Genomic DNA, 18,165 nt, shown 5'->3' with positions numbered 1-18,165 from the left:
GATCTTCTTATCAGCATCAGTCCTTGCGGTAATAATGTGTCCAATTGATAACTTAACAAGGCAAAAGTAACACAAAACTTTTTTAATGGGACTGAAGTTAATGTGTGATATATGGATATGGACTTTGAAGAATAAGAAATACTGTAAATCTTTGAAATAGAATCGAAAATGCCAAATAAGAGCTACTGTGGTTAAAAATTAATATTCATTTGAAAGATTTTTTTAGTTATTCCGTCAATTCTGTTGGAGAATTTGGTTAAAAACTTCAAAATACCAGGCGTAACTTTTGTATGGGGACTATACTGAACGTATTTTGATATGCTTCATTTTAATCTGTTCCAAATTTCAAACTTATATCTATAATATTGTAAACTCTCTCTATAAATTATATACTTTGTGTCAAAATTTCATATAAAATCAACTAAAAACCCTTTAAAATAGCTTTATGTAACGCTACCCAACATTTTTTAATTTCATGATTTTTGGTCAAGGTGGCCCCCCGAAATGAAATCCTGCGTACGTCCCTGCCTATGGAACACTTAAAAAGTCAATACATTTAAAAATCAGTTTTAAGAGCATGTCGAGACTATAAAAATCGTCGGTATCGATTTTTAGTGGTAAATAATGTAATATATCTGCAATAACTTCCCGGTCACTTTATGGCTTCATCTACAAACGGCTAATCATAGTTTATGTTTATAAGTTGTTGGTTTCATATCTCGGAAACCGATTGGATTTTCATTTTTGGGTCTTTGGCAAACTTGTAGCCCTAATTCATACCAATCCATAAAAGTGGTTATTTAGCACGTTTCCAAAAGATTTGGTCTTATTTCCTTCACTTTGTCAGATTATTTCTACATTAAAAAATAGTATCCGTAGTATGGACGTTTGTTGCTTTGACGATTTTCGAACATAACAAGTAATTTTTGATAAAATACCACCGATATATTCAACTACGTGTTATGTTATGTTTTCCTTGGAAAATTTAATTTTTTTCTGTTTATGACCATCTGTGCTGCAGTGATGCACTAAAGGCAGTGAAGATCCGCAGTTGTACACATATTGTCTATATTTGGTCTTATTTTCATTCCAAAATACTTTTTAACCCTAAAAAGTTATACCCTAGACAGACGGCAGCCTTAATTTGCATTAACTGCCTTAATTCAAATTAATTCGTACATTATCCACATTCGTAATGCACAAAATCAAAGGGAATTTAAAATGAATTTAGGTATTTCAATATGGCAATGCTGCAAAAGAGAGCCCATATTCATGTAGGAGAGAGAGCATATTCATGCTCTGAGACACAATTTGCATTGCAAACAACAACAAAACAGTTGTTTACCAGCAAACAGCTGTTTCGTAAATGCAGAAACTGTCGTCTGTCAGGTTAAAATTAAATGCACATCTTAATGCAAATTAACGTTGCCGTCTGTCTAGGGTATTATAAATGAATAGCTTTTAGCATGTTCATTTTACTTGGCTTACTTCTACTGCTATTACTTTGCATACGAAAAAACCCTCCTGAGCAGAAAACTTTAATGGTGTTTCTTAATAGTTGCATATTTATGTAAAATATTTTAGCCCGTGAGGTCAGGCACCTTATAAGCATTCGCCTTATGCAGATAATTGAATTGCTTTAAGGATTTATGGCAGTATTATTCCAACTTTCTTACATAGCAGTTCCGCACTGCTATTATTTTGCACGCAACTGTATATATGGTTGTAACCACAAAGCTAGGTGCCAGTTTCGCATGCTTGCAGATATTTTGCACGATGCCATCAATTATCGCCCTATAGTAATTTTGACGGCTGCACCATCTCGAGCGTAGTTGAGCAAAAACTACCGCGTAGTTGACCGCATTCACACGATAGTATCAAATGTACTGTAGAATATGTAAAGAAATACCACAACCGAATTACTCGTGTCTATTTCCTTTTAAATATTATAGTTAATAAATTCATTAAATGATTACCTCATTTCAGGTCTCTCTGCCAATTCCTTTATTTATTGTTTTGGTGTGTGTGACAAATAGTGCAGTCGCCGATACTAAAGCCCTGGATCGTGAGGCTTACACCATTTACTACAACAACAAGCCACCCAATAAAGATGGTGAATATAATTTCGATTTTCAAACATCGAATGGCATAACAATTAAGGGTGCTGGAAATACCAATGGAGCAGTGGGTGCTGTACAATATGTTTCACCTGAAGGTTTGCCCATAACCTGGACATATGTGGCTGACAGTGATGGCTACCATCCAACGGGAGAACACATTCCAACGAGGCCGGCTTATGTGGATAGAGCTTTGGAATATATACGCACTCATCCAATGGTGAATGAAAAAGAATCACGCAAGCTGTGATTTGTTTAACTGATAACGATGCATGTACATAGGGAATTTAGTATACAATTTTATTTTGTATAGAATAGATTAATTGAAGTTTTATTTAAAAAGAGTCAATAGGGAGAAGATGAGGATCATAATCACATCATGTAAGAATTTATCTTTTATTTGTAAATATATTTATTTTGACTCCATTTTTCAAAGTGTATTAATAAATTATGACATTATAAATATATGTATGTATATTTCATTTATTAAGATAACCTAAAATATCATTAGCTGCAAAATATAGTGAGATTTTATGAGGAACAAAATCAGCATTATTAAGTTTTGAAATTAGTTTTTAATTTGTTATTATATGTAGAAGTTGCTTAATTATTGAGTCCATAGTTTAAAATACAAATGGAGAATTTTGGTCAATTTGTAATAAATTTAATTTATAAATAATATTTTTGTAATAATTTTCTTTTTACTTTTATAATAAAATTCAATTATAAATCTTATAGTGTTTTAATTTACAGGCGAAGCCAAGCAAAAAAGTATCAGCCTGTTTCGCCGTCGGCTAAAAGCTTTTAACCTATGACTGTACAAAAACAATAACAGGGATGGTGGACCTAAATGTACTATGAACAGATCCCTAATTATACTCTCCACCACAGGGACGTACGCAGGATTTATTTTGGGGGGCCCCACCTTGACCAAAAATCATGAAATTTAAAAACGTTGTGTAGCGTTATGTGAAGATATTAAAAGGGTTTTTTTGGGGAATTTTATATGCAATATTGACACAAATTATATAAATTCGATAGAGAGAGTGTGCACAATATTTTAGATACAAATTTTAGCAAAGTTCTGACAAAAAATGTTTAATTGACAAAAATCCATCTGATACCACAATGGTTGTTGTTCCGGCTTATTTATATCTTAATGGTAGGAGTAGATGTTTATGGACTCGATAAAATTAAAAACCTTCCAAGGACTATGCCCAAAGATTAATCACTTCTGTCGGCACAGCAGATGAAAACTTATGAAAATTCATAACTTTTGTTTTCTGAAAAACAAGTAATAAAGTATCAGCCGGATTTGCCGACAGAGACATACCTTCAGCCTGTGTGAGTTGAGGCTAACCAAAATATTTTCCCTAAAAATTGTGTAGTCAGGGAGTTTCAGAATTTCGTGGCCTTTTTGGACGTACAAACTTTCCGATACAAATATTGAAACATTTGGGGTATAACCTCACGATTGTAGGCGTCGTGAATAAATGCTTATGTTGTGCTCACGAATTTGACTTCGATAAAATCGCAAACGTTTTGCACTTTTGCGGAGAAGATACCTGAAAAAATGGACTGATATAGTCCATTTTGGAAGTGGACCTAATTTCGGAATTTATTCTTTTTGATAGTTATCCAGTCAAGACGTCATTTTAGTTGGTTAGAGCTTATGGCCAATTTTGTCAAGACCGCAAGGTCGAACAGCCCATAAACTGCAGTTATGTTGAACATTTGTGAGGGAGGTATCCGAAGATGTTATCCCATATTGACCATCTTGGTGCTTGATATATATACGTCTGGAGGTAGTTTCAGGATGTTCAAAGTTTCGGTAAAATCGGATATTTGAATTTTTATGTGGAGGTACCTGATTTCTCCGATTTGTATCTTCGAGAGTTATTGTGCGCTCCATTTTAGCGAAATATCTTGAAGTTTTGTGGGGAATGTGCCCGATGGAGAGGATCGATATGGCTTAAAGTTTGGACAAAGTATTGCGAGATCCAAAAATTGGAATAAATCGGTTAATTTGTTCGATAGTTATCATGCGCTCAAGCCAAACAAACGGTCTAACTAAGCTAAATTAACTCCAAATTGTTTGAAGCTGATTTCCTCAAAATATAAGAGAAATCAAAGCCGGTCCCCCTGGGATATAAAATGTCCATCTGAAATTTGTCGGTAAAAGTCCACGTCTTCATATAGCCCCCTAGAACGATACCTCCCGATTTTCGGTATTTTGAAGGATTTATCCTCAATATCTCATCGAAATGACTGAAATTTGGTATTTAGTGTTCTTTGAGGGTACCAAATTTCCACCTGAAATTTATCTGTATATGTCCACGTCTTCATATAGCCCCCATAGAACGGTACCTCCCGATTTCGGTATTTTTAAGGGTTTAGCCTTAATATCCCACCAACATGGCCCATAGAACGGTACCTCCCGATTTTCGGTATGTTCAAAGTTTTAGCGTCAATATACCACTAAAATGGCGGGAATATGGTATTTAGACTTCGCTGGGTGTATAAAACTTCCCACCAGAAATTTGTCGATATAGGTCAACGTCTTCATATAGCCCCCACGAACGGTACGTCACGATTTTCGGTATTTTGAAGGTTGTGGCCTTAATATCCCATCGAAATGGCTGAAATTTTGTATTTAGTCTTCGTTGGGGGTATACATATTTTCCACCTGAATTAAGTGGGTATAGCTCCAGGTCTTCATATAGCCCCCATAGAACGATACCTCCCGATTTTCGGTATTTTGAAGGTTATGGCCTCAACATACCACTGAAATGGCTGCAATTTGGTATTTAGTCTTCGTTGTGGTATAAAACTTTCCATCTGAAAATTTTCGGAATAGGTCAAGGTCTTCATATAACCCCCATATAACGGTATCTCCCGATTTTCGGTATTTTGAAGGTTGTGGCCTCAATATACCACTGAAATGGCTGAAATTTGGTATTTAGTCTTCGTTGGGGGTATAAAACATTCCACCTGAAATTTTTCGGTATAGGCCTACGTCTTCACATAGCCCTACTATAACGGTACCTCCCGATTTTCTGTATTTTGAAGCTTGTGACCTCAATATCCCATCAAAATGGCTGAAATTTCGTATTTAGTCTTCGTTGGGGGTATAAAACATTCCACCTGAAATTTTTCAGTATAGGTCCAGGTCTTCATATAGCCCTTAAATAACAGTGCCACCCGTTTTTCGATATTTTGAAGGATTTTGCTTCAATATCCTGAAATGGCTGGAATTTGATGTTTAATCTTCGACAAGAAATTTGTCGGTATAAGTCAAGGTCTTTATATAACCCCCATAGAACGGTACCTCACGATTTTCGGTATTTTGAAGGTTGTGTCCTCAATATACTACTGAAATGGCTGAAATGTGGTAGTTAGTCTTCTTTAGCGGTATAAAACTTTCCACCTGATATTTGTCGGTATTGGTCGAGGTCTTCATATAACCCCCATAGAACTGTACCTCCCGATTTTCGGTATTTTGAAGGTTGTGGCCTCAATATACCACTGAAATGACCGGAATTTAGTATTTAGTATTAGTTGGGGGAATAAAACTTTCCACCTGGAATTTTTCGGTATAAGCCTTTATACAGCCCCATAGAACGGTACGCAAATATTTTCGATATGTTGAAATATTTTCGATATGTTTAGTCAGGGGTACAAAACATTCCTTGCAAAAAATCAGACAGCATACATCCACGTTTAGACAAAGGCCCCATGTAAGAGTACCACCCGATTTAAGATTTTTTTGAAGATTTTAGTCACATTTTCCTACCGAATTGGTTGTTATTTGGAGTTTTGTGTTCACAGAAGATAGGAAACTTACAAAAAACTATCCATATAGTTCTATGTCGGATTTTTTTATGCGGCAACCTCCTAAAGTGTTTAGTCTTGTTAGATTTTTCAAAAAGTGGAGTTAATCAATGTGTGCACTGGGCGGCTCATGTGTAGGTTTTAGTCTGACCCCCATTAGGGATACGTAAAACCAATTTCGGTTAATCGATTAATCGGTTATTAGCCGTAAAATCTCTAAAAATCGTAGTCGACTATTGACTGTGCGAAAACCGTATAACCGATTATTCTTTATCGACTTTCGAAAGTCGGAGTCAACTATTATTCGTAGTCGACCATTAGTCGTAGCTTGGTTTGGTTGTGCTAATACCGCGTAATGGACGGTATTTTTTTACATATGTACATCACAGATTGCATCAACGAAAATTGTCGATTATATTCGATTATGATCGGTTTTCCGCGGTTAACGAATAATCGATACTCGACTTTTAGTACACCCTCAAATAATCGACTAACCGAAAATCGAGTTTTAAGTTTTTCTCGAAAATCGTATAATCGAAAACCCGATTATTGCGTTTCACTGCGTATCCCTAACCCCCATGGACCGATATTGCCTAATTTTATGTATTTCATGGGGTTTTTGTCAAATTTTCGAACCGAGATTGGTATTGTGTTCAGTAGGGTTATGATATTTTGACATTTTTCTCAAAAATGATTTCCTGTAGTGAGAGTGAATGAACTTTTGCCTATTAATGCCTAAAATAACATTCATTCCACTTTATTATAAAAAAGGATCCGCACAAACCACTTTGAACAAAAAAATTTTGAAAAAATTCTATGAAATGAAATTTTTTTCCCAAAAAAATATTTCCTGTTTCACAAAGGGATGGTCTTTTACCCATTAATGAATAAAATTTCACTTAAATTTTAAAAAAGCTTCCGCACAAACCACTTTTAGTTTTTTTGATATATAAAATAAAGTAATATATAATATAAAATGATACATGTAAATGGTATAATACGATGATAAAATTAGTGAGAAACAAACGGTTATGTCATTTTAGTTATGTCGTGTGCCCCTCTACCTTGTTTTCAGTTAAATATCTGCTTGCAGTGACTTCAAAAATTTTTCAAAAGTTGTGAAAATAAAAACATTTTTAAAAACTTTTGTGCGGAAGCTGTTTCTATCGAATCACTTTATAATTACGATTTTATGTAACAAAAAACATTGTTCCACAACATCCCATACGGGACAAGGGAGACTTCTCTCATATCAATGAGTGCACCCCGATTCATATTTAGCTCAATGATATGGGACCTACTGTTTAAGACACCACTTGTGGAGAAGTTTTTCAAGGCTGAAATACTCAGGAAATGTCGCCAACATTACTGAGGGGTATTTTGCCACCGTTGAAAAATGTTCGATGTTGCCTGGCCGGGGAATCGAACCCACGACCTTCTGCGTGCAAGGAGGGCGTGCATACCATTGCACCACGGTGGCACCCGATTTTATGTAATGTTAGGTAAAACTCATCAAAATATCATACAGGGATATGAGGTTGTAAAAAAGTCATAACCCTAGTGTTCAGTCAGAGGATAGATAAAACGACGATGAGCTCTAGTAAAGAGTGTTGCTACATTTTCCTTCTGAAGTGGATGTAACTTGGTATTTTGGAACCTCAATAGGTAGAAATTATCAGTATAAAGTGATTATCATCAGTTAAGATATTATACTCCACCAAGGGATTATACTTAACGTAGAGAAAGAGCTTAATAGTTACTAATTTTTCATATTGTTACGGAAATAGGTTTAACTAATCTCCGTGTAGACGTTGTTTTCTCTCCAGTACGATTTGTACCAAATTAAACAGGGTTCGTTTTAGATTACGTTTCTACAATGCTTTATTTACTTTATTACACTTATTCGGAACCGACTTTAATTACTAAGCACACAGCTTGTCTCTAGTTAGCACTCAGCTCTTCTTTAACCGATCTGTTCAGTTCAATGCTTAAAACACAATTAACTCGGCGTTGCGGCTTCCACCTGTATTTACATCAAAATCCCCTCGTTCAAGAATCCTCTAGAACACGTCTGACAACACCTCGAATCTGTGCAGCGAACACGCAGACGCACATTCGCACTAAGGCCGTCATCAGACCATCTGCTTTTTCACATGTATGACATCGGCTGTTCTGTATATTAGTATACCCAAAGTGACAACATACATGTGAAAAAGCAGATAGTCTGATGGCCGCCTAAGCGAACAACCAGACTCACATACATGGGCGAAGATCAATACAAGTGGACAAGCACACTAATGACGCAATTACAACAGCAAACAAATGCAAGAAATAAAGAAGTAGCAAACTAAACGATAAGTACGTGATTATGGCAAAACAAACAAAAGCACATTAATGAAAGGTAAAGTAAGAACTAGAATGATGAAGAGAGTTCTACATGGTAGTTGTTGTTGCTTAAATAAAGTAACTGCGTAATAAAAAACTTTACGTTACAATACAAATTTTTAAATTAACGGAAATTAAACTAAAATAACTTAAACCTATCAGTTACATTCGTAACAATATTTACTTCAATACAGTGGTGGCGGCGGGGGTTATAGAAAGTTCAGCCCGGCGAATATAGTTCTGGAACGAAGCTTAAATTAGAATAGAGAGATAAAAGTCCATTCATCGACAAACAAAAATTTCTATCGGAAGTAGAGGGAAGAACATTAGATCTTTTTAACAAAATATATATCAACACATAAATAAACATTAAATTTGGGCGGACCAACTTTGTATACCCTCTAACAAGAGCCGTATTGAAGTAAATAGTCTCTACTAAGCTCTTCCTCCACGTTAAGGCTTATTCCTTGGAGGAGTAGAATATCTTAACTGATGTTAATGGATAGTAGAGGGTTTTGTAATGATTATTTTTGCTGGGCTATATTAAAATGACATGACGTTGTCTAAAAATAGACCCCAATCACATTCTGCAATTCTTGTTATTTCAACTCTGTCATTCCTGTGTTGTGACATTTCACAGCTCGTGTAATTTTACCATCAATTAAAAAACATTATTTATGGAACATTTTAAAAAATAATAATTTTTTTAAATAAAATATGAAATATTTTGTTATAATTTCTTTCTTTGTCCGAATGTTGTTTCTTGTCCTAATTACTGTTAATATTTCATGAGATAATTTAGCATTTAATGCGTTTTTCAACACTTCTCAAATTCCAAACAAGCTGTAAATTTGCAATTATTTCTCTTTCGCCACCGTTGGACATCAACACAAATCACAAATAATTGACCATAAAATTAATTAGAAACAATTAACTGGCCAATTAATATCTTATTTTATTTCTTGGCGATAATTGATGGCGACTGCCTACAGTCACAAGGATTACGTTGTTTTGTTGGCGTTGTTGTCATTTTTTGTTTGGGAATATCACTAAATAAAATTTATTAGATTTTAGATAATGAGATAAGAAGAAGACATTGATGATTTGAATGAATTTTGTGATGTTCGTAACAGGGTATATTAAACTTCTTTGCAAATTATATCGGGTTATGGTCAAAACCAATATTTACTTTATAAAACGGCATCGTTCCACGTTTTGGTACAGCTCCCATATAACGGAACCAACCGATTTGTGGCATTATGAGGGTTTTAGCTATATTTTCTTGCCGGATTAGCTATAATTTGGCATTTCTAGTTCTCAGTGACTATAACACTTCTGCACCTAATATTAGAGGCCTTATGATGCGAATAATACGGAATAGTCTCTACGTAAAGGTACCTCCAGATTTAAGGTATTTTGAGGATTTACGCTGCATTTTCTATGTTACCTCCCAATGAAAACGACGATACAAATGTCTTTTATTTTTCCTTTCTCTTGTTAATTACCTATTGTTGTTATTTATTTTATTATACTATCAGCCTTTGTTGTTATTATTGTGAAAGTGTTTATTATTATGTTTGTATGTTCGTTCCTCTGTTCAATCTGGCTCTGGGTTTATCTCCAGTTCCAGGGAAGTGGCTGCTTCGATGCTTATGGCCTTAGCAACTGCATCCGTGCGCATACTATTTAAACCTGCTTGAAATGCCTGTTGATCTAGGGGTTCTCTCCTATATTGTTGGACCTCCCTCTCTAGAGCATGAATATCCTTCCTGATATGCCTGAATGTGTCCGGCCTAGCCAGCAGATGGTGATTGGGATGGCTCTGACGGTAACACCCAAGCAAGTACTGCAACGAAAGCATCTCATTTTGTTGCTTTACTGGAAGAATATTTGCCTCCTCATTTAGATGGTCCACTGAAGACTTGAGGAGGCACCCTGTTGCGGTTCTCAGGGCGGCATTCTGGCAGGTTTGAATGTTTTTCCAATTAGTATCACATAATCCCTGGGACCAGACTGGTGCCGCATAGCTTACCACAGACCGACCTATCGCGTTATATGTGGTCAACAAGGTTTCTTTATCTGCACCCCAAGTGCTGCCGGCTAGGGACTTGAGGACCTTCTTCCTACTTTTCAGTTTGTCGCAGATAGCTGTGGCGTGCGCGCACATCTTGAAAGTAGTGTCGAGTGTGACCCCTAAAATTTTGGGGCAGTTTGTGGTCGGAATTCTGCTACCGTCGACTACGACATTCAATTCTCTTCCAAACTGCGCTGTCCATGTGTTGAACAGAGTGACTGTTGATTTTGTGGCGGAAATCTCCATATTCCTCGAATGGAAAAAGGTGGTAAGATCGGTTAAATAGTTGTTCAGTCTCTCACAGATGTCATCAGGATAGGTACCTGGCGCCAGGATCGTGCAATCATCCGCATACGTTACGATCTCGATGCCGTCTGGAGGGGGCGGAATACAGGAGAGGTAGAAGTTAAACAGTTTCGGATATATCACCCCACCTTGGGGAACTCCCTGCTTCACTCTACGGGGTTTGGACTTCTTGTTCCTGAATTCCACGTACGACTGGCATCCACACATATAATTGACTATCCAACGTTTCAAGCTTGGCCGGAGGGTTGTCTGCTCAATGTCCTCAAACAGCGTGGAGTGCCTGACTGTATCAAAGGCTTTTGATAAATCATGCGCCACCATCACTGTTTTATCTCACGGCCGTCTCTGGCAGAGTCCTTAACAAATATATGGGATAATGGCGTGCAGCGCAGTTGTAGTGCTGTGCTGCTTACGGAATTCATGCTGATGATCGGCAACTTGATAGCTATTTCCGATACTGGGGAGGACTAAGGCCTCAAGGGTCTTTGCTACGGGCGACAAAAGCCAACTCGGCCTGTACGATTCACTTTTGATGGCATCCTTGCCGGACTTCCGTAGTGGGACCACCCTGCCCATTCTCCAGACTTCGGGAACAATGAGGGTGGATAGCGACAAGTTGAGAACTTTAGTGAGATACTCCACTCCCGGCTCATCCAGCTGCTTCAGCATTACCATGGAGATTCCTTCAGGGCCCAACGCTTTGGATGATTTAGCGTTCCTGATGGCATTTGCAACATCATCCATTATAAACTGTGGTGGTTCATCCTCGACAGGAAGAGATCTAATGCGACGTAACACTCTTCTCTTCGCCCTGTCACTCTCGGGGTGCTCGAGAAACTTCCGATTGAAGTAATTTGCACACCTCTTCGCGTCAGTCAACGTAACGTCACCAAGCGTGGCTGAGGTCCTGTCATCCCTTCTTCCAGGGTTCGAGAGCGACTTAACCGTTGCCCACAATTTACTTATACCGGCTTCAATGTTGCAACTCTTCAGATGATGTAGCCACTTGTTCCGCTTATGTTCGCCGACCAGCCTGTTAACATCCAGTGTCACCTCCCTGACTCTGAGGTCGTCGGGGTTGGTTCGACGAAGCTCATCACGCTCATTTGCTAATCCCGTCGTCTCTGATGAGAAGTTTGGTCTTACTTCGGGTATTCGACCAGCAGGGATATGGCGAGTGGCTGCAGCAGTGATGATGTCTCGGAACGTCCTTTCCGCTACCCGAACATCAGAAGGATTGGGCAGTTCTCTGAAGCGGTGATTGGTGAACTCTCCAAAACCCGGCCAATCAGCTTTCTTATGATTGACGAATGTGCGGCGTTCAGAGATAATGAAATCGGGTGGTCAACTAATGGAGACAATTATGAAGAGATGGTCTGATCCAAGGAAAAAGACGGGTTGCCAGGTAACGTCATTTGTCAGACCAGGTGACACGATGGTTATGTCTGGCGAGCTGTGACACTCTCCTCAAATTCTGGTAGGGGCGTCCTGATTGACCGTGCAAAACGTAGAGCTGTCAATCTGCTCAGCTAGCGCTGTACCTCTGTGGTCGTTTCCGAGGGCCGAATGCCACATCTCGTGATGCGCATTAAAGTCCCCCAGGACCCAGCTTCCAAAAGCGGGCTAATGTTAGGCACGTAATCTGAGATACAGCTATTTCTCGGCGGGATGTATACGTTCAGCAACTCTATCTCGGCAGTTCCACACCTGACTGCTACCCCCATATATTTCATGTACGGGTCATTAGAGACAGACTCAAGCGAGATAGGTCTGTATTGGACAGACTGGTGCAACATGAAAGCTAATCCCCCACCTCCACTTCTGGTGCCATCTTTCAGTTGTTGATGAGCTTGGTTTCTTGCACCGCATCGACCTTGATATTCCTCCGACTCATGAAATCTACTATTTCCTCGATCTTACATCAGAGTACATTGCAGTTAAATTGCAAAAAGGCTACTACGGCTGGTGTTAAAGGTTGCATGTGCGGTTGTGGTCGAGGGGACTGCGGGGGAGTCTCATAATCAGAAGACGAGGGACTTTCGTAATCCGATGACGACTCACTGGGGACTGTATCCACATGCAACAACATAGTCCCTGTCGTTGTCCCTCACGTGGACATGTCCAGAGCAACCTCTTAGATGCACCCACTCCTGACTGAAGGCTGGATGTGGATGAAAATGCGGATGTGACAGACCGAGCACAAATATATTTGGTCCCCGCCACGGACCAAAAGAATTCGGAGCAGGCATTCCGGGATATGCTGCTCCCAACACAGAAAAATGAAACAAATACAAACATATGTACACTGAGGTGGCAGCCGCTGGCCGGAACAATGATGTTGTGTAGTAGGATTGTATCACGTATTGTATCAGCCTTTAGTCTAAGGAGGGTAGGTACACTTTGATACGACCAAAAATGTGCCTCATCGAAATAATGGTTTTAGACCCCAAGTATGTTTGGGCGAAATTTATTTCAGACAATTTGGTGTCGATTTAGCCATGTCCGTCCGTCTATCGGTCTGGCTGGTTGGTGCGCACGATAATTCTCGAACGGATGAACCAATTTGATCCAAATTTTGGCTTTCGTAATATTTTGTCCAAACTTAGTTTAAGTTCGAAGATGGGCCTTCTTCGAGTACCTCCCCCACAAAAGTTAAAATTTGTTCTGAAAAATGGTGTGAGCGATAACTCTCGAAGGGAGCAATCGATTTGGACCAAGATAGATCGAGTTCGAATATGGACTACGTCGGTCCACTCCTTCGGGTATCTCCCACACAAAATTCGGAATATGTGAAGTTCAGGAGATCCTCTCGGATCGTTTTGAAATTTTTGTTTCAGCATGTTGTCGTTGTTGCCCCCTTAACGAGGGTATAATTTTTTCTAGGGTAAATCCATACTTCCTGAGATAATGGCCTAAAAGCTCCAAGAAACCCTGACGGCACCAACTAAATTGGCAAATCCCAAAATCCGCGCAGGCAGTATCTGATTGGTTCAAACTTTGCTCATTATATTATTGCATTCAGTCCTGTATCATGTTGGAATATGCCTATCGATCCCGTCCTTCGAGTATCTCCCAAACAAAATTTGGGATAAGTTCAGTTTGAGGACTCGTCACGGAAATATTAGAAATTGTTTGCAGAAGGTTGTTTTCACGATCCATATTACAACAGTACTATTTTTTTCGGGAGTAAGTCCATACTTCCTGAGATAATGGCCCAAAATAACCCTGCCGACACATACTTTTGCAAAAATTTCCTGCAAACTTAGTTTAAGGTAAATTAATATTTCGAGTTCTCTATGAATCACAAGTATCCTTACTATAAATTGTTGGTATATTACGGTACCTACAGATTCCACGTATTTTGAAGCAAGCTTGTGATACAAAATCAATATATTTCATATACGGCATTATTAGTGTATCAGGTTGGAATATAGACATCGGTCCCGTCCTTCGAGTACCTCCCAAACAAAATTTGTGAACAGTGCAATTTGAGGACTCGTCTCGGATCTATTACAAATTGTTTGCAAAATATTGTTTTCACGATCCGTATTACAACAATACTATTTTTTCCGGAGAAAGTCCATACTAAGTATATCTTCGTCAGCACAGCTGACTGATACTTTCTTATTCGTTTTTTTTTTTTTTTTTTTTTTTTTTTGTGGCACAGAGAATTAAAACACCGTCCCAAGTAGAGAATAACTTTATTAATTTTTATAACAATTTTCTTTAATAAACATTAAATATGGCACATATAATAAATTTTTTTTATTAATTTCTGCTTAAAAATCTGCTTAGCAGCACTGGCTCTTCATTGTTTCGGCTTCACATAATAGGTTGTCTTAACAAATGGCATTTTAGCCACTTCGGCACTGTAGAAACGATCACGAATCTTCAACTGCACCGGGCAGCCGGCCTGTTTATATTCTTCTTTAATATAACCCATGGCAATGTTAATGTTCAACGAGGGACTGGGACAACCACTGGTAATGTGGCCAACTTTTTGCTCGTCTTTATATATCTCCACACCGGCACGGGCAGGTGGTGGTTTGGCAGATGGATCCATTTTCAAACCAACTCGGCGACGTTGTACACCCTCTTTGAGTTGTTTGTTGACAATTTGAGCACCGGGGAAATTTTCTTCAGCCCGTCTACGCTTGGCAACCAGCCAGGCAAGAGCCGCCTCAATGGGGGTAGTTTTATTATCGATATCACTGCCATACAAACAAAGACCCGCTTCCAAACGCAACGAGTCACGTGCTCCCAAACCGGCCATTTTTACTTGCTGCTTGGTTTGTTGCAACAGAGCTTCGGTAACCTGCTCCACATGACTGGAAGGTATAGAGATTTCAACACCATCTTCTCCGGTGTAACCGCAACGTGTTATGCGGCAATTTTTCACCCCAGCCACTTCTGTTACCAAGGTATTCATGAAATATAGCTTGGTTAAATCTGCTGGAGTCAACGACGACAATGCCTCAACTGCTGTGGGTCCTTGTAAGGCAATCAATGATTGATCGGCTGATGTAAGAAATTCGATGGCAACATCTTTACCCTGCGACCGGAATTTATTGACAGCCGTTTCCATTATGGACATATCTTGAGATTTCATGGCAGCATTGGAGACAACATACAATAGATCTTCCTGCACCTTGGTGACAATTAAATCATCCAAAATACAACCCTGATCATTGGTGAAGACTGTCAGCGAACCACTACCATTGGCTGCACCACGGATATCAGCCGTACACACCGATTCCATGCATTCAACGGCATCTTTGCCACGTATATAGGTTTGCAACATGTGGGATACATCAAAGATCGAAACAAACTTCCGGGTGTGTAAGTGTGAAGCAGAAATACCTTGATCCGAATATTGTACCGGCAGGTTATAACCACCGAAATTTACAATTTTACCACCATTTTTCACATGGAAATCATATAAGGCGGTACGCTCAACTTTACCACCGGCTGGAGCAGCAGCAAAACATCTTACAGTGGCCAAAGAGGAGGGCTGGAATATTGTGGATTTGGAAACGTGTTTTGTCACTAAAGTTCTTATCATTTTTTTAAATACTTGTTTTTTCGGATTCAAAATAAGCTGCTAACACTTGAAACTATGTCTTCCAACTGAGAGCTAATGATTTTCTACTTTTCGGATCATTTGATTTTGTCTGGTAGTGTGTTTTTGTTATTATTTTCATTTATTTATTGTCGTCGTCTCGGTTGGAAACACCCATCCATTCCCAATCCAAAAGAAAACTTATAAAACAAATCAGCTGTGTTCTCTTGAGAGAAGAGATTGCGAGAAGCTGCTGATAAGAAATGTCATGAACGATGTTATCATTATCTTGTAGGATGATTTGTTGCTGTTCTTATTGATAATTTTCTAGCATTCTGAAAATGGCCATACATTAAAAAAATCGATTGTGGATTGTCTCTCATTTGGATGTCTAATGCCGCATTTACACCAAGCACTTGTTTTGGTCACAAATTGTCAACATAGGTCGAAATCTCAGGTCAATGGGATTAACTCTATTTCGGTAAAAAAATGTAGGTAAAACTTCTCAAAATACCAACAATCGGGATATACTGTAATAATGGGGGCTTATCCCGATTATATCCCGATTTTTGGTATTTTGAGAATTTTAACTAAATTTTTTACCAAAAAAGCGTTAATTTGACATTTGAGGTTCCCAGTGGTCTCAAAACGTCTAGACCCAAAATTGTGAAGATAGATCCATGTTTTGGTATAGCCCCGTGCCTCCATATTTTGAGTGTTTTAGGAGTTTAGCAACATTTGATGACCGAACTATCTGTAGTTTTACTTTTGAAGTTCCCAGTGGTCACAAAACCCACGGCAGCGGGATCTTTCGCAACGGATTGACCCTGAACCATATAACACTCGTGTTCCGGCCCGCGGCTGCCACCTAAGTATGCACATGTTTGTATTTGTATCGTTTTTCTGTGTTGGGAGCAGCTTATCCCGGAATGCCTGCTGCGGATTCTTATGTTCCGTGCCGGGACGGAGGAAATCCCAGGACCAATTTCGATTTGCTCAGTTTGTCACATCTACCACACTCGAATTTCGGTGAGAAGCAATAGATGCCGGGATGGGTGCATATAAGGGATTGTTTGACTTGTCCATGCGAGGGACTACGACAGGGAGCATGTTGTTGCATTCTGCGTGGACACAGCCTCCAGTGAGTCGTCGTCATCGGAATACGCAACTGGCCCATAGTTCCCCCAACAGCAGCCGCATACGCATGGCTTACACCACCTGTTGTTGTTCCACTCCCTGAAAATGCATTCTTTCGCGATTTAATTGTAATAGACTCCGAGGTAAGATCGAGGAACTAGTGGATTTCATGAGTCGGAGGAATAAAGGCCTCGTCACATAAAAGGATTTCCTGCTTAATTCATTAAGTTGCATGTTCTTCCGACTTTAAGTCAAAAGTCAAAGCATACGAAAATCGTGTTTCAGCACACATTCAGCCGCGTTGAGATGCGGCAACCAGAAATCCTCTTATGGGGCCTTAAACAAGCTCAACAATTCCAGCTTACAGCGTTGTGACGGTTACAACGTACTGAGGATCGATCGCACCAAAAGTGGAGGTGGGGGATTAGCTTTCCTATTGCTGTAGTCTGTTCAATACAGATCTATCTCGCTAATGACACGTACATGGAATATATGGAGGTAGCAGTCAGGAAAGAAACTGCCGAGGTAATGTTGCTAAACGTATACATCCCGCCGATATATAGCTGTACTACAGGTTATAGGCCCAACATTAGCCCGCTTTTGGAAGGTCACAACCGTCTGGTCTTGGGGGATTTGAATGCTCATCATGAGTTGTTTCATCCGGTTCTCGGAAACGACTAGAGCGGTATAGTGCCGGCTGAGCAGAATTAGCGGAGAGTGTCATAGTTCCCCAGACATAACCATCGTGTCACGTGGTCTGACAAATGATGTCACCTGGCAACCCGTCCTTTCTCCTTGGTCAGACCATTTCCTCATAATGGTCTCCATCGGCAGATCGCTCGATTTCATCACCTCTGAACGGCGCAGAGAGTTTCAGAGAGTTCACTAATCACCGCTTCAGAGATCTGCCCAACTGTTCTGATGTTTGGGTTGCAGAAAGGACGTTTCGAGACATCATTATTTCTGCGGCTACTTGCCATATTCCTGCTGATCGAACACCCGAAGCGAGATCAAACTTCCCAACAGAAGCGGAGAGATTACCAAATGAGCGTGATAAGCTTCGTCGTGCCAACACCAGTGACCCAAGAGTCAGAGAGCTGACACTGGAAGTTATCATTTCGGTGAGGATAAGACCATGTTTATATTACAGCCTTTTGCAGGGTTAACCTTGTTAATGTCAAATATACGCAAAGGAATTGGCATTTGAAACCCAGTGGCTTTCTTAAATTCGGTTATATATAAACGTACTATAAGAG

The 18,165-nt window shown here is 39.3% G+C and overlaps 2 protein-coding genes across 4 annotated transcripts in view; one reads left to right on the top strand and one right to left on the bottom strand.

Moving 5' to 3' along the window:
- The window catches only part of Cpr78Ca (Cuticular protein 78Ca), a 99,193-nt gene extending 96,627 nt beyond the window's left edge, over positions 1-2,566 (top strand). For 2 of the 3 annotated variants that reach the window (XM_073980920.1, XM_073980919.1), the window contains exon 2: positions 1,987-2,566. In XM_073980920.1, coding sequence (XP_073837021.1) covers positions 1,987-2,367 — 381 coding nt within the window. In that variant the 3' untranslated portion in view covers positions 2,368-2,566. The remainder of the gene's footprint in view (positions 1-1,986) is intronic. The other variant, XR_012412270.1, reaches the window with a different exon arrangement.
- An 11,834-nt stretch (positions 2,567-14,400) lies between these two features.
- On the bottom strand, positions 14,401-15,951 carry LOC141404258 (aminomethyltransferase, mitochondrial). Its single transcript, XM_073987669.1, has one exon. The coding sequence runs from the start codon at positions 15,773-15,775 to the stop codon at positions 14,522-14,524; it is 1,254 nt and encodes a 417-aa protein (XP_073843770.1). The 5' UTR covers positions 15,776-15,951; the 3' UTR covers positions 14,401-14,521.
- Between the last annotated feature and the right edge of the window lie 2,214 nt (positions 15,952-18,165).

This window comes from Musca autumnalis, unplaced genomic scaffold (genome assembly GCF_047663935.1).
Source record: "Musca autumnalis isolate F117 unplaced genomic scaffold, ASM4766393v1 scaffold_4, whole genome shotgun sequence".
Taxonomy (NCBI): domain Eukaryota; kingdom Metazoa; phylum Arthropoda; class Insecta; order Diptera; family Muscidae; genus Musca; species Musca autumnalis.
The sequence above is the reverse complement of the archived record's forward strand: the minus strand, read 5'-3'. Positions and strand labels throughout refer to the sequence as shown.